At 35.9% G+C, this 27394-nt stretch overlaps 2 protein-coding genes and 1 long non-coding RNA gene across 5 annotated transcripts in view; 2 read left to right on the forward strand and 1 right to left on the reverse strand.

The window, feature by feature from the left end:
- Positions 1 to 16447, forward strand: part of LOC128886403 (facilitated trehalose transporter Tret1-like) — a 35651-nt gene extending 19204 nt beyond the window's left edge. For both annotated transcript variants that reach the window (XM_054141274.1, XM_054141275.1), the window contains 4 exons: positions 6804 to 7151; positions 10178 to 10335; positions 11787 to 12245; positions 14558 to 16447. In XM_054141274.1, the coding sequence (XP_053997249.1) occupies positions 6804 to 7151; positions 10178 to 10335; positions 11787 to 12245; positions 14558 to 15143 (1551 nt within the window). In that variant the 3' untranslated portion in view covers positions 15144 to 16447. The remainder of the gene's footprint in view (positions 1 to 6803; positions 7152 to 10177; positions 10336 to 11786; positions 12246 to 14557) is intronic.
- A 2883-nt stretch (positions 16448 to 19330) lies between these two features.
- Positions 19331 to 27394, reverse strand: part of LOC128886376 (serine/threonine-protein phosphatase 6 regulatory ankyrin repeat subunit A-like) — a 48736-nt gene continuing 40672 nt past the window's right edge. For both annotated transcript variants that reach the window (XM_054141198.1, XM_054141197.1), the window contains exons 6-15: positions 27242 to 27356; positions 26597 to 26907; positions 26248 to 26458; positions 25719 to 25883; positions 25280 to 25638; positions 24725 to 24879; positions 23459 to 23737; positions 23143 to 23387; positions 22663 to 22792; positions 19331 to 20704 (exon numbers count right to left, since the gene is read on the reverse strand). In XM_054141198.1, coding sequence (XP_053997173.1) covers positions 20592 to 20704; positions 22663 to 22792; positions 23143 to 23387; positions 23459 to 23737; positions 24725 to 24879; positions 25280 to 25638; positions 25719 to 25883; positions 26248 to 26458; positions 26597 to 26907; positions 27242 to 27356 — 2083 coding nt within the window. In that variant the 3' untranslated portion in view covers positions 19331 to 20591. The remainder of the gene's footprint in view (positions 20705 to 22662; positions 22793 to 23142; positions 23388 to 23458; positions 23738 to 24724; positions 24880 to 25279; positions 25639 to 25718; positions 25884 to 26247; positions 26459 to 26596; positions 26908 to 27241; positions 27357 to 27394) is intronic.
- LOC128886452 (uncharacterized) lies at positions 21512 to 22762 on the forward strand. The gene is made up of 3 exons (XR_008459833.1): positions 21512 to 22173; positions 22423 to 22555; positions 22631 to 22762. It is a non-coding gene; the product is annotated as an uncharacterized LOC128886452 (long non-coding RNA).

Below are 27394 nucleotides of genomic sequence, written 5' to 3' on the forward strand. Positions count from 1 at the left end.
TGCATTGTGAATTTTTTGAGAACAAACGGAAATTTCTTCGGTAATAAGTTTCACCATATTCGAAAGAACGTTTCTTAGTGCATGCATCGTAATTCTTGTATATCTTGAATTAACATAGCTCTTGCGTTGTCGTTCTTTTACATAAGTATTCCGTGGTGACCACTCTATCTTAGTGCTGAATTATCCGAAATTCAAACCACACGCATTTTTGAATAGTGTATCAAATTAACTAAATGCTATCGAGAGTTCGTTTTTAGCCTAGTTATTTTTTGTACGTTAAAGCTGGTAGATCTTCGTGGCTAAAAATTGTTAATTGGAGATTTAGATGGTTATCATTTTGCATAAAATTACTTACTACTCTTCAAATCTTACACTTACTACTCTTTCAAATCTGCTCCGATTTGACAACGAAAGCGTGATTCAAAAAATATGATTTTTTGGGGACCTGTTAATAAAGCACTCGCGCGTACGAATCCGCGAACGGCGTTGACGTGGGGTTACTCGTTTAGCCTGCAGATGGGCCCGAAGTTGGAAGCGAGTTTTTAAAAAGAATCGACATTTTCGTATTTTATTGCCATTCACGCGGGAAAAAGACATCAAAACTGTGTCACCCCGATGCCCTGGACGGTTGGACATGTAATCCACGCAACGTGACAACGTTCCAACCCTTACACTTGGGGGTGGACCATCCCTACCTCTGCCCCCCCCCCTCCCTTCAGTTCGGGGGCAGTTTTCGAAGCGGAACCTTTGTCGACATTCATCCTTAACGTATCGAGAACAAACATGGTGAATTTCATCGCCCTCCGATGTGTGGAAGTGCTCCCTTACGAAGGGGGTTCAAAAGTCGCGAACTGTTCCACCCCCCAAGTGGTGCCTATGGGGTGCACGGTATGGGTGATAGCATCTTTTGGATCAGGGGAGTCCAGAGAATGCATTGAGTCCAAAATCGAGACCATCGTCCAAAAATTGTGGATATTAGAGGGGGTGGGGGGTTATGGGGGGTGGGTTTGTCCTAGAGGGATTTCAAGGGGTGCATTTTGTAGAGGGTATCAAGGAGAGTCGCCCCAAAGGTTTTTTTGAATTTTTCAACCCCTTCCGTCATCCCTGGCCTGTTTCAAAGCGAATTAACCCCTTCGCGTCAACCCTCGCCAATGCAACTTTGCACACGCCTAGGAGACATTTCAAAAATACTCCTCACGCAGTTTCATTTCAATCGGTTAAAAACTCCCATAGTTACGACGGTTTGAAAAAGTGTCCCACTAATTGTTTGAAGCAGTGTAGTTCCGTATTAAACCTATCGTATAAAACCTTTTACTTTCCGTATAAACCCTTTTTTCTATTGTATGTGCCTAAAAGTCTTATTTCCTTTACGTTATCAAATATATTTAGTCATCGTAAAACGCCCATATTTTATTTACAACCTTCAACAAAAAACACACTGTTATAAATATACTGCCTCTTTGTTAATCTAAGTTAGTCATTAGTAGTATTGACATATAAAACTAACCAACTAACTAGGAATCAAAGGGTTCTAACGGTTTCATTCGCAGCAATTTTGTCCACTCTTAGCATAGGTCGTTTTACGAGCACGAGGCCTACCGATTTCGTGATAAACCAATTACAATTTCCGCATCTCGCGTGTCGTACGTGGTAAGAAATCGAGGCTGTGTTCCGTGAACGTGTACTGAAATAATCATTTTATCAGCGCCGAATTACAGGTTTCGTTCGCATAAGCGGTGCACGAAACGTTTACCACAATTCTTCTTCTCCTTGACGCGAAAGGATCATTGTTTCACGAAATAGTCGCATGTACAGAGCGGGAAAAAAGATAGTCCACCCAAAATTTTTCTTTACGTTACGAATAACATTATATTAGTAGAAAATACCGATAAAAAACTTCAAACAAGTAAAAAAATTATGCCAACTACATGAAAAAGTGGAGGACTCAAGGAGTTATCATTGAAAAATAGAAGATCCTCATAAAAAACTACAAGAAAATAGAAAGAGATGTGAAATCAAAATAAGCTGCCAGATGATTTGCTTAGATTTCCGCGGCCTGTAAGTCAAATGCTTGGCGTGGCTAGGCAAGATCAAGGTGTCGATGAATAAGAATTATTTTAAAACGCAAAACAATGAAACTGTACTCATAATATTGTCAGAGTTTTAAATTGACGAATTATCTGAAAGTCTGTGAGAGAGAAAGTATGGGTATTGATGATCTAAGAATGCCTTGCCTGGCCACGCCAAGAATTTGACTTCCAGTCCGCGGAAATCTAGGCAAATCATCTGGCAGCTTATTTCGATTTCACATCTTTTTCTATTTTCTTGTAGTTTTTTATGGGGATCTCCTATTTTTCAGTGATAACTCCTTGAGTCCTCCACTTTTTCATGTACTTGGCGTAATTTTTTTACTTTTTTGAAGTTTTTTTTATCGGATCTCACTTCTTTTTACGAATCATTTATTATATAGAATCTATTTTAAATTTATAAAAATAAAATTGATATTTCTGTAAACTCTACATAAGAAGTCTAAATTATTATTTGTTTCTTTAATTGAATAGAGTAAAATAAAGGGAGAGTACATAACAAAAGCGAATATACATATATATTTCATATAATTTATTAATTATAAACACTTATTCGTTCAATTTATAAATAATTATATATACCTGCAATTTTTTTTTTTGCTGCAAAAAATATTAATTTTAATGATAAAATGAGAAAATGACTCCATTTCTATAAGCTCTACATAAAAAGTCTAAATTAACACTAGTAGTTGGATCTATTCTGTAAGGTACCTGACAATTCAGATTTTGACAATTTACCTTGTAATGAAAATGGATAAACATTTTACAACAGTTGCTGCAATTTGTTAACGAATAACCTCCAAGCCTGTGGTTCCCTTCATTTATATAAGGTCTGCATAAAAAGTCTAAACTCAAAACACTTTGGTGGTATGGATCTATATTAAAAACAGTTTTCTGTACGAATAGAGGTATCTCGCAATTCAGATTTTGACAACTTACCTTGTAATCAAGATCGATCAACACTTTACAACACTGGCTGCAATTTGTTATTAAACCCTACATAAAAAGTCTAAATTGAAAACATTTTGCTGATATAAATATAATTAATAATGCAATAGTGTAAAAAGCTAAGCTCCTATTGACTAAGGGTTGACGACTGGGAAATCATACGAAAAATACCGTTTCTGACAGATTCATGACATGATATTACGATATCTCAGTTGTACATGGATCGATTTTATTGATTTTGGTTTTATTCGAAAGCTTATATGCGGTTTACATAAGAAAAATGCCTTTAAATTTAGAAAATAGTGCAGGCGTGTTGAGATATTCATGAAAGAAATGTCAGGTTAGGTTGGAATGGACTATCTCTCCTGTAAAAGATACGTGGTAGCTCCAACGCCATATATACGCGGTGACGGATAATTTTTCATGTACTTGGCGCCGAGACGCTACCGCGTCTCTAGATACAGAATCTATAGATAAACAATTAAAAGACAATTATACACCAATTGTACAGCTAGATCTACATGAAAAAATTAAATTTTTTAAGTATGTAGTTATCTACAAAATTACGAAGATGTAAAATTATTATTTGCACGGACAACATTTTGGAACAGTACAAGAAATAAAATTAAAAATTGTCGAAAAATGATGGAAATTGCAGGAAGAGATAATTAAAAGACTTTACCGAAACGTTTAGTTGAAGTTTTACAGAAGAAAGGTTGAATGTACAAAATATTAATAAATTGTTTTCTATGATAGAAGAGAGAGCACATGAAAGTGTGATAGAATGGATAAGAGGAATAGAGAAAAAAAGAAAATTAATGAGAGAAAATAGAGACTAAAGACAGGACCAAAAACACAATAATATTACACATTACATAGGTTTAGTGGTTTACTTATTAGATATTTAGTAGTAGGTTAGGTATAAGTAGGTAAGAATAGTTGTAAGTTTATGAGAATGGGAAATACGTGAGAGAGGGAGAGAATGGAAGTAGACTGTTTGTAACCAAGTCCATTTCTTAGCTGAAAAGCTGAAATAAATGAAGATACCATATAATAGATCGTTTCCTTTGTTTATTTTCTTAAGATACACGTATTCTTTTGTATGTAGGTATTCCATTACGTAAGAGGAGTTATGGAATACAACGTTATGGATAACGTTGAATACAATCTTTATGTCACCGATTGTTTTCGCTTTTGCACAAAGCTTCGGTTGTGTTTTCTCTAAGCAAAATAGGAAAGTCATATTAGCATCAACTAACGTCGTTCAATTATCTGTGCGAGCACAATAAATTGGATACAAAAAATAATTGTAATTATCCGTGAATCATCAAACAAGTATGATAATTTGAATTAAAAAGCAGATTTGTTCTAAGTGACATCAAGTATCGTGATTATACAGGGTGTGGCAGAACGGGTGGTGCAACCGAGCAGAGGGGGATACTACATGTGAAAATAAATCGAAATAATAGAATAACATTTTTTCGTTTGACGCTTTGTTTTCGTTTGACGCTTATAATTAAAAGAATTATTATTTTTTGACAAGTTCGCTATCGCACGTCATATAGACAGACGAGGACGAAATTAAGTGGACAGGAAGCAGAAGTAACTATCATTCGTATTTAAATACGAAACGAGGTAGTTCGAAAAATAAACGATTTGACGGATCATAGATATTGTTCGCAACGGTTGCGAAATTAGTTAACATTATTGGTACGTACGGTGGAAAGCAATCTTACGTGTATATTTCTGAATTTTTGGGGGACAAACGAGAAATTTTCTGGACATTTAAGATTTAAGATTCGAAAAAACGTTTCTTAGCGCATGTGCCGTCGTTTTTGTGTTTGAAAATATTTGTATTTAAATATTTTAACTAACTAATTGGGGGAGAAAGTTGAATTTGTAGTATTTGTCCCTCAATTTAAATAGATTGTAGAGATTTTGCCGATGAAAATGACTTGAAACACTAAATTCATCCCAACTTCGAAATGGAGGAGGTTACTCAATTCGACATGTATACATTTTTTTAAACATTTGCAACTGACAATTTTTTAGATATTAGACAAAACAAAATTTGCGGCGTTGTCGTTCTTTTACATGAGTATTCCGTAGTGACCGCTCTATCTTAGAGCTGGTATATCTGAAATTTAAAACGCAAGCATTTTTTAATAATATATTAAGTCGTCCGAGTACTATCATTATCGTCTAACAATAAGCATTATTGTCTAACAAGGGGAAGTCACGGTCATGTAACCTCAGATCTGGAGCCAAATTTTTTTTGGCGATTCGGGACCCTAAAAATGTTTTGCCGTGGCATGGGGTTTTTATGAAAGGGCCTCAGGGGGCACAAACAAAATTTTAAAAAGCCAAAAAACGAATATTTTAATTTTGGCAAAATTATTATTGATTCGCACTGAAATCGATGCGAGAAATTCAGTAAAAATAGATATAAAATTCTAGGAAAATTATTTCTCAAGTAGTCGCGAAAAAACCGCTTTTGATACTAACAACATTTGTAAGCAAAATACCTGAGGAAAATTTTTTAAAGCAAAAATAACATCATATCCAGATTCATCGCCCAAAAAACCTATAGATACCGAATTTCGTGATGATTGGATAATATTAATTTTATTCCCTATAATGATACTGGCGAGAAATTGATCAAAATCGTGATTCGAGATTAGCTTGTCAACTTTAAACGTCCCCATAGCTTCCTCAACTCTTAACCGATTTACTCGATGAATATGTCGCTGGAAAGCTCTTTTAAAGGCCAATGAAAGTTATTTCATGGTAAAAAATGCTCAGATTGCTTTAGCACCCTCAAAATTTGAGTCAAATATCACAAACCTCAAGTCATTTGAGAATTTTTTTTGAGACCCTTACAATTTTTTAACGGGTCACCGATTTTTGTATGGTTACCTATTATGAAGATGGACATTCGGTTAAAATTTCATCGAATTCTTATTTCAAGTTCTGAAATAAAAAAATCTCTTAAGTTGCATTTTGGAGAAAGTAATTTTATGCAAAATGATAACCATCTAAATCTGCACTTTCGTTAAGGAAAAAGGTGTTCCAAATCACCTCCCGATCCACCCCCTTTCAAGGTGTGACAACCATTGAGCTCTATCCTAACTGGAGTGTGAACTGCGAGAGACAAGCCGGTCCGAGAGAGATGCAAGATTAGTGGTTCCGGTGGTACTATCCTATAGCAAATTTATGTGTGGAGAGAGAACAGACTCCTCTTTGTTTGAATTTCGCGGCACTCTAGGAATTATTTACAGATTAATTATGTACAGATTTGAACTTTATTTCCTTTTTGTTTATATATAAAACGATAGAAACATTAATAATAATATCTACACAATAATGAAATAGAATACATAATTTACATACCATAATTTAGATCCTACAAATATATACAATTCGGTATAGAACTAAATTTTATTATTTGTCAAAATTCAATTTATATTGTATTTATCCAATTTTATGCGGAAAAAAATCTGAAAGTAACTCACTCGACAATGCTCAGCGATTATAGGCTCAGCGTATTATAGGATAATACCGGAACCACCCATTTTGCATTTCTCTCGGACCTCCGTTGCCTCTACTTCTTCCTACAGGAGTTCACACTCCAGTTAAGATAGACTTCAATGGTTGCAACATTTTTAGGACACTCTGTATTTTACCAAAATGTAAAGAAAAACAATCGAAACGCTCAAACGAGCCCTTTCGAAGACGCAGCGTACATTTGGATTTAATCTATGTTTCCAGATATTCGCAGGACTGGCCGCGCATTCCGGTCAAATTTCCGTGGGTCTCGGACAGGGATTCAGCGCCATTTTGATCCCGCAGCTGCTGCAAAGCAACTTCGCCGATTCGTCCCAAACCTCTTGGATAGCGTCCTTGGGTGTCGTATCCAATCCCTTGGGATCTTTGATCGCTGGACTGTGCGCGGAATGGTTTGGAAGAAGGTCAGCTATCGCTCTGGCCAGCTTGCCGCATGCTGCTGGTTGGTTGTTGATAGCGTTATCAAAAAACGTGCCGATGCTGTACGCAGGTAGATTCATCAGCGGAATCGGCATGGGCATGGCGAACGGCCTCTACCTTTACGTCAGCGAGGTATGTAATCGCATTCCTATCGAATATTTTCGAATTTCTTTTTCGCGCTGGCTTGGCGATTTCCTGCTGGAATTTTTAGGAGATTTTGGCGCAACAAGTTCCAAGATTCACGACCTATGCTCGATCTTTTACAGCGAAGCGTTCGCTATTAAATCACCACTGGAACTACTCCGAACCATTTTGAACGTTGGCTACGAATTTTCGTTGGTAACGAAAATTGAAACAGAGAGCTGAAATTTCTAAAGAATTTGTTTTTAGTTATTTCGAATTATTGAAGACCCTGAAAGCATATTATTTAGTATGGTTTTGGAACTAGCATATTATAATGACATTGGACTTATATGAATTGGTTGAAATCGAGGAATGTATGTAAACGAGAAGTTGGTTTCCCGTTTAGTTAGGGTCCGTGTGTGTCGTATGATTGGTAGCCATGTGAGGCGTATGGTTGGTGGCAGTGATTAGGGATAGCGTGAAAAATCACTAATAATGATTTTTCACGGTGATCAGACAATTACGATCGCAGTCGTGATTAAACTTCGATCACGACCGTGATTCGAAAGATGGCGTTTCAGAAGCGGTTCATGTTCATTATTATCGTTAGTGTATCACTGTCTCCCCTTAGCAGAAATTCAAGAAACTACAAATGAGTCAAATTTAAATTGTATTAAAATTATATTAACATTGCTTTTAGACCATATTATAATACATATATAACCCAAGAACAACATAATTCGTGAAAAGTGAAAAGAATGTTCTGTACCAATCAGAAGCGATTACGAAGAATCACGAATGACTGTGAAAAACCGTCGTGATTGAGAACGAACATGATTGAATCACGAATGATTCAAAAGTAGCAGTTCACGCCATCTCTAGCAGTGATGGGCAAAACCCTAGGCTTCGAATAAATCTGAAGTTTGCCGACATGTTCGTCGCGTTTCCTTCTTTGGAAAATGTTCAAAAAAGGAAACGAGACAAACATATCGGCAAACTTCAGATTTATTCAAAATCTAGGGTTTTGCCCATCACTGGTTGGTGGCCGTGTGAGGCGTAGGGTTGGTAGCCGTAGAAGGGACGTCGCAACCGAGCAAGCAGATTCAGTGGATGAAAGTGGCTTGTGTATATTTTGTAAATTTTGATTTTCCTAAATTCTTTTATTGATAATTTTATATTTAGTTTGTTCCTGACGTAATTAATGACTTTAAAAACCAATTTGATAGGTAATATCATTTCATTGTATATTTCATGTTAGTATCAGAACCTAATATAAATAAATTTCATACGAACATTGGTTTGAAGTTTTACTACATGAAGAACCAACTTACATGTATATTTGTAAAAAAATCAATACTTTATTTTTTATAATTTTGTACAGTGTGATAAACTTTAAAACATTCCCCAAAATGCATTGCAGGCTGATTAGTGCACGTTTGACAATAATAAGTTGTTTGACACCTACCACCAGATGTTTTCCTGTCAGAACAAACAATGCATATACTTACATAGACATATACGTATGGAATGTACAAGTAATTATTTTTATTATGTGTATTGCATGAGACCAACAACATCTGACTTATATTTTATAATATTTCTCTTAAGTTTGATGTACAAAGTACTATTCCTGTTTGTTTTATTCATATAATTTTGATATCGATGAACATAATATACATTCTGTCTTAAAAACACTATCAAGTTAATTCTGTGTCACATAATCTAAAAGAATATATATGTATAGCTGTAAAAATTATAGAATAATATTTGGACAAAATCTAACCATAAAAAATTATTAACATCGTCAGAAAATACTAGGAACGTTATTACCTTTCAGAAACACAACAATTTATTTAACAAGACTTAATGTTAACTGAAGTTAAGTTACTTATAAGACTGCATATTTTTATGCATTTATAAGGAATTTAAATGTGCAAGAAATTACGAAATGCACACAGTATGCAAGAATATAAAAAATATTGATGGTAAAGTTCATATTATAATATTTGCAGAGTAAAATAAATTCCTATTTGGGTTCTATTTTTGTAGGTACATTTGCCAAGATTTTATTTTGCATAAAGATCTGCAACCTACTTATAACCAATAGTAGTTAATGCGACTCTAAACTTTTATTTAAAAAAAAAAATATATACGTATATACGATAATATAAACCATCCATATGTTTGATTGCTACGAAAACTGGTACTTTAATATAACAAAATGGCCAGGAAATATTTCTATTCGAACTACAGTTAGGAATAATTAAAAGTTAAGGTAACAAAATTAATTGTTAGAATTGATTCATTGTTCACAGTTTAGCGATCTAAAAATGTATGAAATTGTTTCTATGTAAACGTTGTGGTTGTTGTTTTAACTAGGACTAGCAATACGTAAAACAAACACGTTAACATTTCAGAAGCACCCGCTAACATTTAGTTTGTAATGCCAGCTGCGTGCACGAAATTTATTCGGTGAGTTCACAGGCCTCGGTTGCAGCAATTTTTTTTAACATCCTGACTTCTTTGGAAGCCTCTGTACTGTAGCGAGCAAATTCCAATTTTACATTGTGAAAATATAAATTCAAACACACATTATATATAGAATATTCTACATATATTCATATGAATGATTAAAAACTTAGATTCGTCTAAAGACATAGAAAATGCATAAAACAGTATATCCTTGAAGTAATTATTCCTATTAATGCAATTTTCTCGTGACTTAGAAGATCAATCGTCTGGGCAAGTGAAAATAATAAAAAATAATACGATCAAATTCAAACAAGTTGCTCATTATGTTTTGTTACAGCCAACTTTTTAATTTATTAAAAGCTTTAGTCTCTATATGTACCTAGATTCCTGATTCCTGAATATCGATTAAATTGGTCAAATATAAATGCAAATTATTTATTCGTTTAATAAAGTAAGAACCATTTAGTACACAGGAGTAATACATAATGTAAATACAAAAATAAAGATTAAAGTGGTAAACTTGAAACTAAACTGAAATTATATTAATGAATCTTCAATTTCAGGCTGCAGCACCGAATCAGAGGGCTTGGCTAGGAAGCTGCGGCCCTGTGTTAGTGTCACTCGGTGTCCTAATGATCTACACACTAGGTGCATTCACGACGTGGCAGAGAGCCGCGGCGATTAGCATCGGACCCGCGATCCTCTCCTTGGCACTGACACGGTAATTACTAGCTAATGTTACCACGTAATGTCTCGCGGATACAAAAACGGAAACGCGTCATAAATCCATCGTATGATTGAAACGAAAACCAAGGAACGATCTTTCGTCAATATCGTGAGTTTTTAGGTTTTTAGGTTTTTATTTTTCAGGATGTTTCTATTTGGTCGTCGTCCTGGAAGAGAAAGAAATTCGTTAAATAAATAAATTTATCGTGTTATATTTTTCATATTTCAATTTATTTATTTAACAAAATTTCTTTTTTTAAATTTCACAATTTATCGTGTTACATTTTTCATATTCCAATTTATTTATTTAACGAATTTCTTTTTTTAATTTCCACAATTTATCGTGTTATATTTTTCATGTTCCAATTTATTTATTTAACGAATTTCTTTTTTTAAATTTCACAATTTGTCGTGTTATATTTATCATATTGTAATTTATGTATAATCGCTTTTAAGGGTGCGCAGGAGTCAGAACAAGAAACTCCGGGACAAGGATAGAGAGGGTGATACAATTGCAAGAGAGACGAGGACAGGACTATTAGGCTAGCATGATTTTTTTTACAGGATATTGAAGCAAAGAAGCAATATTTTCTAATAATTCTGGTCTAATAATTCAGACTCCAAAGCCTGATTTTGCAATTTCGCCCCTTAAAACTTTATAAACAATAAAAGTACGTTCTTTTTTTTCTTATAGAAGAAATTTGTTTACATATATTTTTTCCAACATCAAGCCCTAGAGTCGCATCCACCAAAGTGTAACGAATATATTAAAACCAGAATTATTAGAAAATATTGCTTCTTTGCTTCAATATTCTGTAAAAAAAATCATGCTAGCCTAATAGTCCTGTCCTCGTCTCTCCTGCAATTGTTGTATCGCCATCTCTGTCAAGGACAGAGGACAAGGTCCCGGAGTTTCCTACTTTTTCCGCGACTGTCGCTGAAGTCAATTCGGAGTTCTATTGTGGGGACTTTCCCCTAGGCTTGGTCATGTTGGCACTACCGTCGCGTCGACGTGGGGTTTTTCCAGAGTTTGGCGAGCGTGCGACGATCGAGGGTTCAACTTTTTTTGACCAGAGGCGCTTCCTCATACGTGTGCTTACGTGCTGTTACGTACGAAGTCAATACCTTCAAAACTAGTGTTATTATAGTATTAAATAAATTAAACACCGTTCAGAAGTTATACGTCTATCACGCATACTATTGTTAGTAAACCAATCTCCACATTGTTCTGACTCCTGCGCACCCTTAACGAAGCCTCGGACAACATTTTTGCTAAACAAGCTGTTACAACATTTTTGGGACACCTTGTTAAGAACTGTATACAAAAGTTCGAAAATGGTCATTGTAGGTCGTGGTAAGTTTAGTGTTAATACCAAAATGCTTGATTGTTTCAAAACCCTAAATTGCTCTATCCTCTGATCGAGTCAAAGGTTTATGTTCTCTCAGGATGATTCCCGAGACCCCAGGTTGGCTGGTGGCCCGAGGACGAAGCGAGGAAGCGAAAGAGTCGTTGCTGTGGTTGCGGGGCCCCGGTTCGAGTACCGACAGAGAGTATCAAGACTTGTGCGAGATAAACCTGAAGAGAGAAGAGAAGAAGGACAACCTTGTAAAAGCTCTTCACATGCCAAGCGTATGGAAGCCCTTTCTTATACTCGTCGCCTTCTTCGCGTTGCAACAAATGTCCGGGATCTACATAATCCTATTCTACGCTGTGAGCGTTCTCGAAGACATCGACGTGGACATAGACCTGAACGAGTACTCTGCGAGCGTTGGCATCGGTGTGATCAGATTGTTTGCGTCGATCGTTGGCGCTGGTCTCGCGAACAGCTTTGGCAGAAAAGTGCTGGCCTTTGCCAGTGGTCTAGGAATGGCGATCTCCGCTATGGGCGTTGCTGTAGCCTTCAGGTTTGTATTGTTTATTATTACATTGCGGATCTTTATGCAAATTCGAATTTGTATAGATTCAGATAAAAAATTCAGATTTAAATAAAAGTATATAGTAAGATTATATTAACATTGCTTTTAGACCATATTATAATACATATATAATCTAAGAACAACATAATTCGTGAAAAGTGAAAAGAATATTCTTTACCAATCAGAAGCGATCACGAAGAATCACGAATCACGGTGAAAAATCATTGTGATTGAGAATGAATGCGATTTGAATCACGAATGATTCAAAACTAGCAGTTCACGCCATCTCTAATGTTATTCACGGACTTCTCAAGTACACCCCGATCGATAAGTAGATCAATGAACATGTTAGAGGGAAGACACGGGTAATGCAGTGAGGTGACATTACCGGCAAAAATGGGCCTAAAAAGGGGTCCGGGACTTTTCGTTTTTCGTCCTTATATTAGCATATTTTGGGTTGAATGAGGGCTCATTCGAAAGAGGAAGGTCCAACGAAGGGTGCTCTGGTCATCATTTGTGTCACAAAATCCATTTAGTAACCTAGAAATACTTTCATTCTGCGGGTGTGTTTTGCTCGATTTTTGTTTGACTTTGGACGCTCATATTATTAAATATCAACACACTCTCGTCCAATCATGACTAGAGCACCCTTCAGCCAAAAATATGCTAATATAAGGACGAAAAGCGAAAAATCCCGAATCCCTTTCTAGACCCATTTTTGCCGGTAATGTTACCTCGCTGCATTACTGGCAAAATTGGCGAAAAAAGAGGTCCGGGACTTTTCGTTTTTCGTTCTTATATTAGCATATTTTGATTTGAATGAGGGCTCATTCGAAAGAGGGAGGTTCAATACAGCACGCTCTGGTCATAACTTAACGATAAGTGTCCAAAGTAGAGCAAAAATACGATAAAATACACCTGGAGAATCCAAGCATTTTTAGGTCACTAAAAGAGTTTTATGGCTTAAAAGATGATCAGGATGTGCTGCACTGAATCTTCTTCTTTCGAATGAGCCCTCACTCAGCCTCAAATATTCTCATATAAGGACGAAAAAGTCCCGAACCCCTTTCTTCGCCCATTCTTGCCGGTAATGTCACCTCGCTGCATTACCCGTGCTGCTTTATCAACGCGATAGTGGTGTCTCACAGAGATGGGCAAAACCTTAGGCTTCGAATAAATCTGAAGTTTGCCGATGTGTTCGTCTCATTTACTTCTTTGGAAAATGTTCAGAAGAGGAAACGAGACAAACATATCGGCAAACTTCAGATTTATTCGAAGCCTAGGGTTTTACCCATCACTGGTGTCTCACAGAAATTCCCTAGATCTAGTCATGGTCATTGAGGGCTATCCTAACTGGAGTGTGAACTGCGAGAGAGATGCAAGATGAGTGGTTCCGGTGGTACTATCCTATAACAAATTTATGTGTGGAGGGAGAACAGACTCCTCTTTGTTTGAATTTCGCGGCGCTCTAGGAATTATTTACAGATTAATTATGTAACATAATAATGAAATAGTATACATAATTTACATACCATAATTTAGATCCTACAAATATATAAAATTTGGTATAGAACTAAATTTTATTATTTGTTACAATTCAATTTATATTGTATTTATCCAATTTTATGCGGAAAAGAATCTGAAAGTAACACTCGACAATGCTCAGCGATGCTCAGGTAGGTTATGTTACGGCGTACGTTTGTTCCCCCCTCTACAAATAAATTTGCTATAGAATAATACCGGAACCACCCATTTTGCATTTCTCTCGGAACTCTGTCGCCTCTACTTCTTCCTACAGGAGTTCACACTCCAGTTAGGATAGAGCTCAATGGTTGGAACTCCTTATACAGTCTTCATGGCCCAATCACTACTTGACACGAATCTGCTGCTTTATCAACGCGATTCTGGTGTCTCACAGAAATTCCCTAGATCTAATCATGGGAAACTGGTGGCGAGCCTGAGTTCGATATGCGGCTCGGGTTATTTTTGTTGTTATCGGACAGAGATGGGCAAAACCCTAGACTTCGGAATAAATCTGAAGTTTGCCGATGTGTTCGTCTCTTTTCCTTCTTTGGAAAATGTTCTAAAGAGGAAAGGAGATAGACATATCGGCAAACTTCACGTTTATTCGAACTATTTATTCATACGATAAATCGTATGACGTTGCAAGAACACGCAATTACACACGCTTATACTTTAATTATGAAGTGTTAATAAAGGACCCTATCCATATCATAAAAAGGTGTATCATTATTGTGGAAAAGAATGTAATAACGATAAAACGACTTTTCTTTTTTCAGATTCAAGCTACCATCGATAATGTCTCTGATATGCATCGGAGGTCACGTAGGATCGTCGATGATAGGGTTCCTCACTTTGCCCTGGGTGATGACCTCGGAGCTGTATCCACTGAGGTTCCGAGGACCCCTGGGAGGTATCACCACTAGCCTAGTGCAAATGTTAACGTTCGCGACTATTAAACTGTATCCAGATCTGCGTTCACTGGTTGGCATGGAGTCCACGATGTGGATGTTCGGTGGTGTCAGCCTTTTAGGAGCTTTGTTCGCTATAACAATTCTACCGGAGACTAGAGGTCGAAGCCTGGACCAGATAGAAAGTGGATTCTCCAGCAAGCCAGCGTGGAATAGTGCCATGCAGACCTTGCCAACCGTGTGTGCTCAACCAAGAAACATTACGCTTCAGAAGTTCTCTTCTATCTCCGAAGAGAAGCACCATAACATGCTGGCGAATACATATGTTTACGATAACTTCTGTTTGGACTTGTCTCATGACGATAGTGTGGATGCTAAAAAGGATCCTGCGAAAGGCTCGGACACCAAGAGCGACGTTATACACACCATCTCCTTGGAACACGTTTACCTCTGATGAACCAAAGGATTCCAGAAGCATTCGTTTTCGTGAATCTAAACCAAAGTTGGAACACCTCTGTAGAGTAACTCATTGGCTGTACATCTAATTATCAGTTGTTTCATTGGTAGCTCTTTTTTTTATCTGATTTAGCATCGATATTTATCTTTAGATAGGATCATAGGTTGCCTTTAAAACACATTAACGCTAGCTATGCAGGAGATTTCTCAACAGAAATTTTCTGGATTTAGAAGGATTAAAGAGAAATGAATTTGGATATACGCTTGGACCTTTGTATATGAATAAAAGTCAGCGTAAGTGATTAGTGAAAAGTATAAACTGTTTCTAGAAAAGAGTGCTCCGTAAACCTAGCGTTAAAGAGATTATGATATATGGATACTATGACATAGAAGGTCGCAACTTTAAAAAGGACAAAAATGTTCAGTTTACTCTGAAGGAAAGTGACTTTTGAGATTCTCATGAAACTTTTTTTTAATGTCTACTGGAGCAAAAGAGACAATCAGGTGTTCTGCTTCCGGTAGAGGCCATTTTATGTACAATTGTTGATTACTTTGACTGTAGTTACCGAAACTTTCGGGAAGATGAACACTTTGGGATGTTGTTCTCGAGGTGTTCTCGTCATTGTGATATTCTAATACTGACGACGCGAAGTATTTATCGAATAACCGATACTTGAAATTTGCCAAACGACTCACGGTCAGTATTAAGATCATTCCTACGCCTTTTTTTTAAATGTGTTCGTTGTAAGCCGTCAGACGAGTTGTCGAGGTTCGCACGATTCTTCTAAGGCTTTAGCCAACGATCGCTTGTTCGTTTTTACGATGAATGTGTTGGCACTTTATCTACTGATCTATTTAGAAAGAGTCCACACCTTAGCCTAAGATTTTCTACGGTTGCATACAGTGTTTCATTTTAACTTGAACTCCGTAATAACTCAATAACATGGGGTTTTAACAAAAAAATTAAGTTATCAATTCCATTATATGATAAATGGCGCCCTTTCGATATTTCTTCATGGCTGCCACTTTTTTTAAATGTAAGTCAATTTTGTGTCCTAACGAAAATTGTAGCTGGTATTGAGACGAAAACACCGGTTGTTGTTTCTTGTTTCATTTGAATCAGTTTTGACCGAGTTACAGCGTTTTAAAGTTTGTTGTTTTCCAAATTCGTCTCAATACCAGTTACAATTTTCATTAAAACAAACAAATCTTTATATTAATTAATAACTCCTCTTCTCAACTCCCCCTCGCAACAATAAAACATATGTCTGAAACATTTTTTTGCTAAAAGCCCATGTTTTCGAGTTAACCCTTTGCACTCGAGAGATGACTCTCAGTCATCATTAGATTTCACGCAGCAAATCTATCAGCAATAATGTTTCTTTAGGTTTAATTTCTTTGGAACTCGAAGTGCCAATAAAATGATTGTCGGTGAGGTAAAGGTGACCTGACTCTCAAATCTCGATAGCTTAGCATTCGTGGCAATAGAATGCTAAGAAAACATCTCGAGTCGCTGATAGATACTAGAAAAAAGGGCCCCAGTGCAAAGGGTTAAAATGGGGCAACCTGTATATTAATCTAGGCTGACTAATGCTTCGGCGTAAAAAAACACATCCTAGTAGTTACTTTACTGTTACATTTACTGTTTCAGCCGTTAAAAAATTCATATCTTTATTTCTTCTATTCATTTATTAATTTTGCCCTCTTTTAGGACTCTTAAGTAGACGCTGAGTCGTCCTACCCGAGAAGAATAGTCTGCGAAAATCTAGAACTCTATTTCAGTAAATTGTGTACGAATCGATTTGCAAATTTTTGAAAAACTTCATCGAACATTAAGTAACAACTGTCTCACTGGAAATTATTTCGAACGCAAATTTCCCTCGATACTTTTTGACGGTGAAGATGAGAAATGAGAACATCGTTAGCTAGGAGTTACTCATTTGCAACTGATCGTATCGTTGGAACCTACTACGTATCTATACAAAATTAGAAAGATTTTCCATGACATTCGGCCAAGTTACAACGATTTATATTTTGAAATCTAATTGAATTTCAGAGAAAAACATTTTTTATTTTTTAAACTAAACGTTGAATGAATAAATTGTAAGTATAAAAAAGTTTCGTCTTGTCATTCTCTATAAGGAGAAATTTTTTCAAAATCGATTTGACGAATTTAAAAAGTTCATCTACTTGGACGTGGCGCTTAAACTAATATACTTCCAGCAAAAATTGTGCCGCGGTCAAAGGGTTAAACTAAACTGACGATTAACTTTTGCACACTGTTACTAGATATATCATAAGCCTTGTCTGTTTCCAAAATTGAGCTTTGAAAGTAAATCACCAACAACACAGTTAATAAATTCCAATGTTACATGATACAATTGAAAAGCCTATAAATAAGTTCCCAGTAGATAAAGTGTTAATAAGCTTCTTGTTTCCAACGTTTATCAATCGTTAGCCTTTTACTAGCCTTCTTGATCGACACTTATGAATCGCTCTTTATAGTAATGAATACTTCGTTAAAATGGTATTAAATTGAATTACGAATACAAGTATTTGCACGTGACAGTCTTAACCAAAATAGAGCCGATGCCAGATAAATGTTTACGGCCGAATGAGATGTGCGTAGGGCGTTTAACCACTACCAGTCGGTAAAGTGTTAAGTATCAATGGAAGAAGACAACCAAACATATCGTAGACTTTTCAAAACAAGGATGACGAGACGTCCTCGAAACGGTATAATTGAGAAGTAAAAACGACGGTGCTCTCTATTATTAGTAATAATGATCGAGTGTTTCGCATGAGAATGGATTAGAAGAATCGCGCGAGCCTGATTATACAACTATTTATGTCTATAGAGACATATTTATACTTATAAGAATGTTTGTATGATGAAATGTTTCTTGTTGCCGATGCATTGCGTAACTCGTGATACTTGTACATACAATTCTACGCGAACAATTTGTAAATAATGTTGTTATTGTAATGCTAAATATACTATTTTTTCAAAAAAGGAAACTCATGTATTTATTTAATTAAATACATTCGATATATTTTTGCTGGTTAACGAAACACGTTGCTCGGTTTCGTTTCCAAGTTTCAGTGCTTATCAAATTTCGCACGTTTGCAAAGGAAACAGGATACTCGTTCGATGAAATGACAAGACGGTGACATAAAAATAAAACCGAACGTCGCTTATTGATTACAAATGCATCACGTAGTACAGATGCACAATATTGGCAGTAGCACTTTAAAAGTTATAGCGCGATTTCGATGTGGTACAGTATTAAATTCCTGGAGCTCACGTTGTATATGTGTATACGGTCGGCGGTATTGAAAAATATTTATCAATATGTACAGCGGATACGGTTTTCTATCTTTCAGTGAAAAATACTGTAACTGAAATTCGCGCGGTTCGCTTAAACTACGTACAAAATTGGAGATTGCTTTGTTCTATTTAATATTACTCTCGGTCCTCTCGCTACTATTTAGGTATCCCTTTGTTCAAGCGATTATTACAATATTAATATGTACAATAAAAATACATATTCCATGCGCACGATATGATTCAAAATCTCTTTCAATCGATTGATATAAGTAGAAAATAATTTACTGAGCATTCTAGGTATCATATATACGTCGATAGCGATAATAAGTACAGAATAGTTTCGGTGAATCGGTCTTCGCTAGTTCAACACGTTCAGTTATCTGATTGAAATATTCTGGCTTTCATATTTCCACTTCTTACAATGAGGACTACCAGAGAACTACAGTGGGTGTAGAATGTATTCGTACACCGATCAATTTACCAAAAAATTTTTGTGTGAAATTGTAGTTTATTCACTTCTTTTTTTGTAATCAATGATATTTTACATATTCTCGGAAGTCTCTAAGGTAGATATAGTCCAAACAACATTTACTAGTTAATATAATTTGTGAAATTAACAAAAAGATGCGAAAAGTGAGTGAAAGTATAGAAGCAATAAGTATTTGTACGATTCTTATGACGAAGCATTTACAGTAGAATTTGTAACATAGACACATCAGTTTATGCTCCGTACGAATTAGAAAACGTCAAATTTCCAGTAAAGTACTTTTAAACAATTGTGCGAATACTTATTGCTTCAACATTTCTATCGATTAATTGTTTTTTTTTGTTAATTTCGCAACTTACATAAATAGCTATTTTTTTGTAATCTATCTATTCTAGAGATTTCCGAGAATATGTAGAATGTCATTGCTTATAAAAAAATAAGTTAATAAATTACAATTTTACAGTTTTTTTGGAAATTGATCGGTATACAAATACGTTCTACACTCTCTGTAAATACGGGTCTAGTTTCATTCTCCAGGTACGTTAGTCTAAAGTCATTTCATTCGCCAGCATCCATTTATAATTTATAAAATTATATTCTCACGTCAAATATTAAATAATTTGAAGAAAAGATGTATCTTATATCAAATTCATTTTAACACGCTAAATGCCAGATGAAATAAAAAAGAGATAAAATTTTGTTTTGAGACAATTGAAACCTACGTAATCTAACGTTTATCGAATGCTTCTTTCTGTAACGTTATCAATGTTCATGACTCTTAACCAGATTTATTTTCTTTAACATTTTTACCTTCAAAATTATGTTGTTTGGTTCCGTGGTAAAAATCTTTGCCATCCATATGCCAATATACTGAAACTATACTGTATAGAATTACGCGTGACAATTATCAAACGCGCAGATTTGATGGGCATTCCGAATAACGAACCAGTATTCCTTGTATAATTCGCGAAGAGATAAAATAAGTGTCGTACAGTGAATCCTCGAACTATGCAACTTGGCAGAGACTCGGTTGTGTACCCACTTCACGTCCTCATACATATTTTGCATGCATGTAACTGCGTACTAAAGCAAGTTTTTGTTTCCTGGTTTTTTCTTCTAATAAAGAAGTACATATTGCTCTATTTAACTTAAATTGTGCGTATAATTCTTTATCTATGCTTAGACCTTTTTCTATCCTTTCGTATCAGTATTACTTAGTGCATGTTATATTTGCGTTAATAATATTGTCGTTACATGTACAGTTCCAAAAAAGCGAGTGTCAATGTCTCCAGTCCGTAGGAAAATACAGAAACGTTGTTAACGACAATATAATATGTATAGTATGCAATGTTAATACGAAGGAATGCAGCGGACGATCACTTTACGAAGTATAAATAACAATATTTATTCTATCTTTTCGCAAGCTATATAGAAAATACTGGTTTCGCGAATAGAATGTTGATGGCGTGTATGTTTTCGACAATGTCATGTATATAAAGTAATAGAACCAGGCTCTCATAAGCCTGGGTTCGAACCGATTCCAGGCACCATTTCGCAGCATCGGTATTTCTATGAGTTGCTTCAACGTTTGAAGTTTGAGACCCGCGATGGTCTGGCTGCGACGACTATTGTCAGTAAAACTCGGAATCTGAGCTGTGCTGGGAGTCACCACTCCTGCCATTTAAATACACTTCCGACGTTTGTTGAATCGACGGAGACTGTTGCGCTGCTTCCCAATGTTGACCTGCGACAATAATATAATGAATTTATCAGAAATACTTTTAATCGATCTCTTTGGGGAGGAGGATGAACACGCAGGGCGAGCTTTGTCGCAGAAGATTTTTAAGAATTTTACTATGTATAATCTGTAAATACCAGTGCTGTGATGCCAGTATTTTCAGATTGCGCATGCGCATTGTCTTTTGCATCAGGAGAGTATCTAGTACAATCATAAAACTGGCGCCCTTAGTCGCCCCAAAAAATAATAAAAGTATACAAGAATTGGGACCACGCATCGTCTTCTATAGTTACAGTACTATGCTTTCAGCTTTTTAAGACGCGTATCTTGGAAGTAATACTGGCATCAAAGCAGACAATTATACAGGATGTCCTAAAAATGTTGGTACACCTGGAAATGGGTGGTTCGGGAGGTGATTCGAAACAATTTTTTCCTTAGCGAAAATGTTGTCCGAGGCTTCGTTGAGGAGATATTAACGAAAAACGTCAACCAATCAGAGCGCGCGGATACCGTTGGAGCGGCAGCGGTAGCGAAGGCTACGAGCTAAGCGGCCGCGTCAATGGCCTTTGATGCACGTTGAGTCATTTGTTCGCGTACAAGCGCGGCCGCTTAGCTCGTGCCTTCGCTACCGCGGGCGCTCCACCGGTATACGCGCGCTCTGATTGGTCAGTGTTTTTCGTTAATATCTCTTCAACGAAGCCTCGGACAACATTTTCGCTAAAGAAAAAGTTGTTTCAAATCATCTCCCGAACCACCCATTTCAAGGTGTACCAACATTTTTGGGACACCCTGTAGAACTGCGCGCTCAGCTTTTAACGATGCGCATGCGCGAGTTGGAAGCAACACTGGCATTAGAGCGTGTAGCGTGAGCTATTTTCTTCAGAAGCGGTTTTACCTAATTTCATTTTGTTTTAAGTTACATTATCTTCACATTATATTTATGTTCATACAGTGAAGAGAATAACTGTATCAATAATCAGAGATTTCGTATAATTCATTTTATATTGCCATTAACAAATAATAAATATACAAAAAATAAATATAACAGAAACATTTTGCACTATTTAATGTAATATAAACAATTTTTTAAAGTTGTCGATGTGTTGTTGTTCATCTATAACGTAGAATATTCATTGGTACAGTTTTTCAGGATATTTTTATCAATATGATTTTCTAGTTTTAATAATATACGGGTGAATAACAACACATGGAAATTTAAAAAAATGGAATATGTTACATTAAATAGTGTAAAATGTTCCTGTTATATGTATTTTTTGTATCCCTTAATGTTAATGACAATATAAAATGAATTATATGAAACCTGTGGTTATTAGTACAGTTATGCTCTTCACTATATGTATATTATTTCATATAAAACAGGTGATTGAATCAAACGTTATAATAATTTATGTGTCTTATTAACTGCGCAACCATGCCAGTGTCCCTTCCAAGTGGCGCATGCGCCTCGTTAAAAGGTGAGCGCGCAGTACTGTAGCTATAGGAAACGCGGCGTGGTCCTAATTCTTTTATACTTTTATCAATCTTTGGGATGACTAAGGATGCCAGTTTCATGGTTGTATTAGACACTCTACTGACGCAAAAATAATTGCCCATCATAGAGTCATCGCTGTAAATTATGCTACTTGTCAGGGTCTAATATCCCTAAATTGTCCTTGATTGGCAACACTCCGATGTGTCATTTTGGTATTTTCCCTCTTTTGTAGGACTTTATTTTGATATGACTTGCACAAAGATCGCTGCAATACTGTCGTTTCGGGCTGCACCGGAGTGCAGTGTTAAACAAAATACAATCTGCACCTCAGTGCAGTATCATGCAACGGATATATCGGTATGTAGGTATGTATCTGCTACAAACTATACGTACAACCTAATAAAGTCTATTTTTACAATAACTGGTGTGTCCTCATTCAGTCGACCATTATAAATTACGCTATTAAACATACCATGAGCGGCAAGGATAGTGGCCAAACAACGCGCCACAGCACGATTCGGAGCGCACGCCAGTGCAGGAGTTAAACCTTCCCCATCGACAGCCACAACGCTTGCTCCTAATTGCAACAAATGGCGCGTTACCTATAAGAGTAAATGTTAATAATTTAGCATAGAATAGTAACGAAATCTTGGTAGCGTTACTTTTTAAAAAGTAGTAAAAAACAATTTGTATAATCTTTTAATGGGGGATTCTGGTGTAGAACTTTCAAAATATCCTTTTTTCAAGAAGGACTGTACAAGATCACTCGTACTACGTTAAATTTTATTTTTATCTGCAAAAAATTGTGTATGTTTGTAAAATGTAAAGAAATATATGTCAAAACCCTCTTTAAAAATTCCTTATAGATTAAAAAACAAAACCTTTAAAAAGAACTAACAATTGTTGCCGAAGACCAGAATACCCGCTTAAGCGATAAAACTAGCTTCCTTACTTTAACAAGTCCATTCCTCGCTGCCAAGTGTAACGGAGTCCTTTGTTGTTTATTGGTCATATTAATAACGGCTAGGCGCTGTTGTTGCGATTGTGTTGAATTTTCCTCGCTCGAATTACCCGAATCAATCCAATTTAACAGTAGTAAAGCAGCAGCAGAGTGTCGTCTTAGACAAGCCAAGTGCAGTGCTGTATTCTTGTTGCAATCAACGGCGCTCACGTCAGCTTCTCGCTCGAGCAATATCTCTATTATTGGAAGATCATAATAAACACAAAGAATGTAAATACAGTAAAGTTTTATATTAAACAAAAATTACCAATGACACCACATTGGCCCGTAACAGCGGCACAAAGAAGAGGCGTTCGGCCTAAATAATCTCGGGATTCGAGACCAGCGATATCTGGACCAACGGACTTCAATATTAATCTCGCGCATTCGACGGTACCTGCACTGGCTGCAACGTGTAGAGGTAGTCGATCGCCCGGATTATCCTTTAGACCAGCAACTGCTTTTCCTCCAAATTTCTTTATTAATAGCTTCAAACAATCCACCGATCCCTGATACACCGCACAGTGTGTAGCAGAAAATGGATGACCTGCGCTTAACAAAAACAATTTAGATTCAGAAAGAATGTAGATTCGTTAAGGGGTAACGTCACTCTAGAAGCTGGAAAAAGGCCTACCTTTGATAATTAAGTTTGAGAGTATCGCAAAAGGAATAGAATTTCTTTTCTCAGGGTACATATTCAAGTATGCAACAAGATTGTTGTATTATAATTTTAGTACAATATGGGGGTGACAGAGCGAGTTTCTAAAATTGACATTTTTTAAAACGCCTTCATGGGAAGACGGTTTTTTCGTTGCGTATAACATCTGGAACAAAAAATTAAAACTTTTATAATCTATATAATATTGGCTATAGAAGTACGTAGGATTTTTTTTTAATTAAATTTTATAGAAATAGTACACTAATTCATTTTCTGGGAAGAAAATAAAAATAATAAATTGTTAATATAAACGAATTTACGTTAAATAAAAAGAATCCTACATACTTTTATAGCCAATAGTATATAGATTATAAAATTGTTTGGTGTTTTGTTCCAGATGTTATAATAACGAGAAAACTGTCCTTCCGTAAAGATGTTTTAAAAACAGTAAATTCTTAAGACTCGTACTGTCACCGCCTTTTTATACTAAAATTATAATGCAAAATTTTTTTTTATACTTTAATATTGATTATAAAAACCCAGTAAAAAGAAATCCTATTCCTTTTGCGATACTCTCAAAATTAATTATCAAAGTTAGACCCCTTTTTTTAGAAGCCTCTAGAGCAGCGTTTCTCAACCGCCGTTATACCAGGCCGCGGAAAGAGATTGGATAGTTTTGTATGTATATACAAATATGTGGACCAATAATTTTTATGATTATACCATAATTAATAGTTATTGATACTTATGTCATTATTAATACTTATACATACATGAACCTCAAAAAATTTCATAAAGTATTTATGTATTAAATTTACCGGGCCGCGATTAGATAAAGGTTGAGAAACACTGCTTTAGACGACAAGAGATATGTACCCTCCAATGATTCGATTACGTCTTGTTTCAAAAGATAATCCACGCAATTAGAGTTTCCACTGTAACAAGCCCAATGAAGAACAGTACAATTTTGATCGTCTTTTAAGGTTGCAGCTTCGGGATCAGCTTTTACCAGCTCGGCTAATGATTTCACCCTACAAAAAAGTAAAGACCAATGAAGAGAAAATATACAGTGGCTTACGAAACTATTTAGACACTTTTGAATTAAATGTTTAACGCTTACAGAAATCCGTATGTATTACTATTTCCAAAATACTTCTTTGAAGTAATAAAATCATGATGTTCAATTACATGTTAGACTCAGATACCCTTCGTCGTGTTAAGGCAATGTTTATGCCTTGAATTCTATGACGTTCTATTATTTACGTCATATATGATCAGTTAGAGTACTTGCAAGTTATCGATAGACTAAGAGTATTTTGAAAATCACAATACAACTTCATCGTAGCGAGTGTTAAACGTTTGATTCGAAAGCGTTGGAATACTTTCGCAAACCACTGTAAATTTGCCTTTAATGGAATAAAAGACACCAACTTTCCACATGCAGCAGCTAAATGCAACGGCGTTTTACCATTTGTATCCTGTACCGCTACCTGCGCACCGCGCGATAACAACAACTTCACTAGTTGCTGATCGTGTTCGCTAAACACTGCTCGAAATAATGGCGTGTGTTTGTTTATGTCTGGCAAATTACAATCAGCTTTATAACTTAAAAGTGAAATGACGCACTCTGTATTACTATGTGACACTGCTAATGTTAAAGCAGTACGTTGCTTTGCGTCGAAGCAATCAACTACGCTTGGATCTTCCGTGTTTTCCAAAAGAAGTATTAGACATAAACTGTGACCTGCAGCAGCTGCACAATGCACTGGAGTACGTTTTGCAATAGAATCCTAAATATAAATTAACAATATTCAGTGACAACATAAGAACCGTTTACAGCCTAAGAAATATTAAACCGTTTAGCTCATACTTGAACGGATACGAAAGCTCCATGTCTTAACAATAACTCGACGCACTGTCGATGACCTTTACAAGATGCTAAATGCAAAGGCGTTTTGCCGGTATTGTCTTTAATATTAGTATTTGGAAATAATGGTAAAAGTAAGCTCAATATTTCACTGTGTCCATAATATGCCTGTAAGAACATACACGTGGAATAATTAATAGTATTGACGATGATACTAAAGATTATATTATTGGATGCATTCAGTGAGCTAATTATGAAAACTGATCATTACGACTGTTTCAAATCTAAATCACTGTTTCTCTAATCGCTGATGGAAAGCACCGAGGTTGTGGATTGGCACCAAGATTTAAACAATTTAAACAGTGTCACTTGTGTTATGTCTCTATCAGATCTTTATCAGGTTTTAACTGTCGTTATCTAATTGTAAAATATGAATATTGAAATCTATACAGTGATAGTGGTTTGTAGTGATTGGATCAGTGATCAGTGATGAGTTCACTGAATGCACACCCATTGATTTGTTTGATCATACAGCAAGATGTAAAGGTGTCAACGCTGGTGCCTGTGGTTCTTGTTTATCTGCTGAATTAGACGATGTATCCAAGTTCACTTGTGGACAAGCTTCTAATAGAGCTTTTAAAGCAGGCTGATTTCCTCCAGCTACCGCATAATGAATTGCAGTAAAACCACGTTTATCGCACAAACGTGGATCTGCTTTATGTTTCAGTAAATATTGAACGCATCTAAAAGAGTAATAGAAATTCAAATGTTATGATTATTATGAAAGAAAGAAATTATGGTTGTTTGAATTGTATAATATTTAATTATATCGTAATGTGATGTCTTTTGTTTGATAAGCTATATACAAATAAGCTACATACTGAGCACCAGAATCCGTAGGATTCGAGGCCGCTGCTAAATGCAAAGGGGTTGCGCCGTCAACGTCTTGTGCGTTGGAATCACTTCCAAATCCAACCAATGTGAAAACACAAAGGTAATGACCCTGGCTAGCAGCATAATGAAGTGCTAATCTATCATCGTTATCGGTTAATCGAAAATTAGCACCGCTGGATAGTAATAAATCTAAACAATCCACAGATCCTTTGAATGCCGCTAAATGCAACGGTGTCCTACCACCAGCATCTCTTGTATCTATACGTCTGCTATCGACTTGTAACAATTTTCTACAAACCTGCGGATGTTATCAATCAAAACGTTAATGTTAGAACTAGAAGCAATATTAACACTCTATAACCCCGTATGACTCTGAAGTCGTATACGTATTAGTATCAACATTTTTTAAATCTGATTTAACTTTATTAAATGTATGTATTAATTACAAACAATCTGTTCACAACAATTTGACAATTTTTCACACTAGGGTTAGTACAATTGGCAGCTTATGTGTATTCAGCTTTCAACTTATATCCCATTATTAGTGTTTACCAATAGTCTTATCATAGAATTTGTTTCGCAAACCACGTACAATTTGGATTATAGCGAGTTAATACGTTTGAATACTTTACCTCGACATGCCCTGCTAGACAACTCAGGTGCAACGGCCTACGTAGTTCAACGTTGCGTGCTGCTGGAGAGGCACCATATTCCAGCAAAGTCGTTGTCAAACACTCGTGACCGAACCTAAATAAAATTTCAAATGGGAATAAATATGGAAAAAT

The sequence above is a fragment of the Hylaeus anthracinus genome, unplaced genomic scaffold, assembly GCF_026225885.1.
Source record: "Hylaeus anthracinus isolate JK02 unplaced genomic scaffold, UHH_iyHylAnth1.0_haploid 11982, whole genome shotgun sequence".
NCBI lineage: Eukaryota > Metazoa > Arthropoda > Insecta > Hymenoptera > Colletidae > Hylaeus > Hylaeus anthracinus.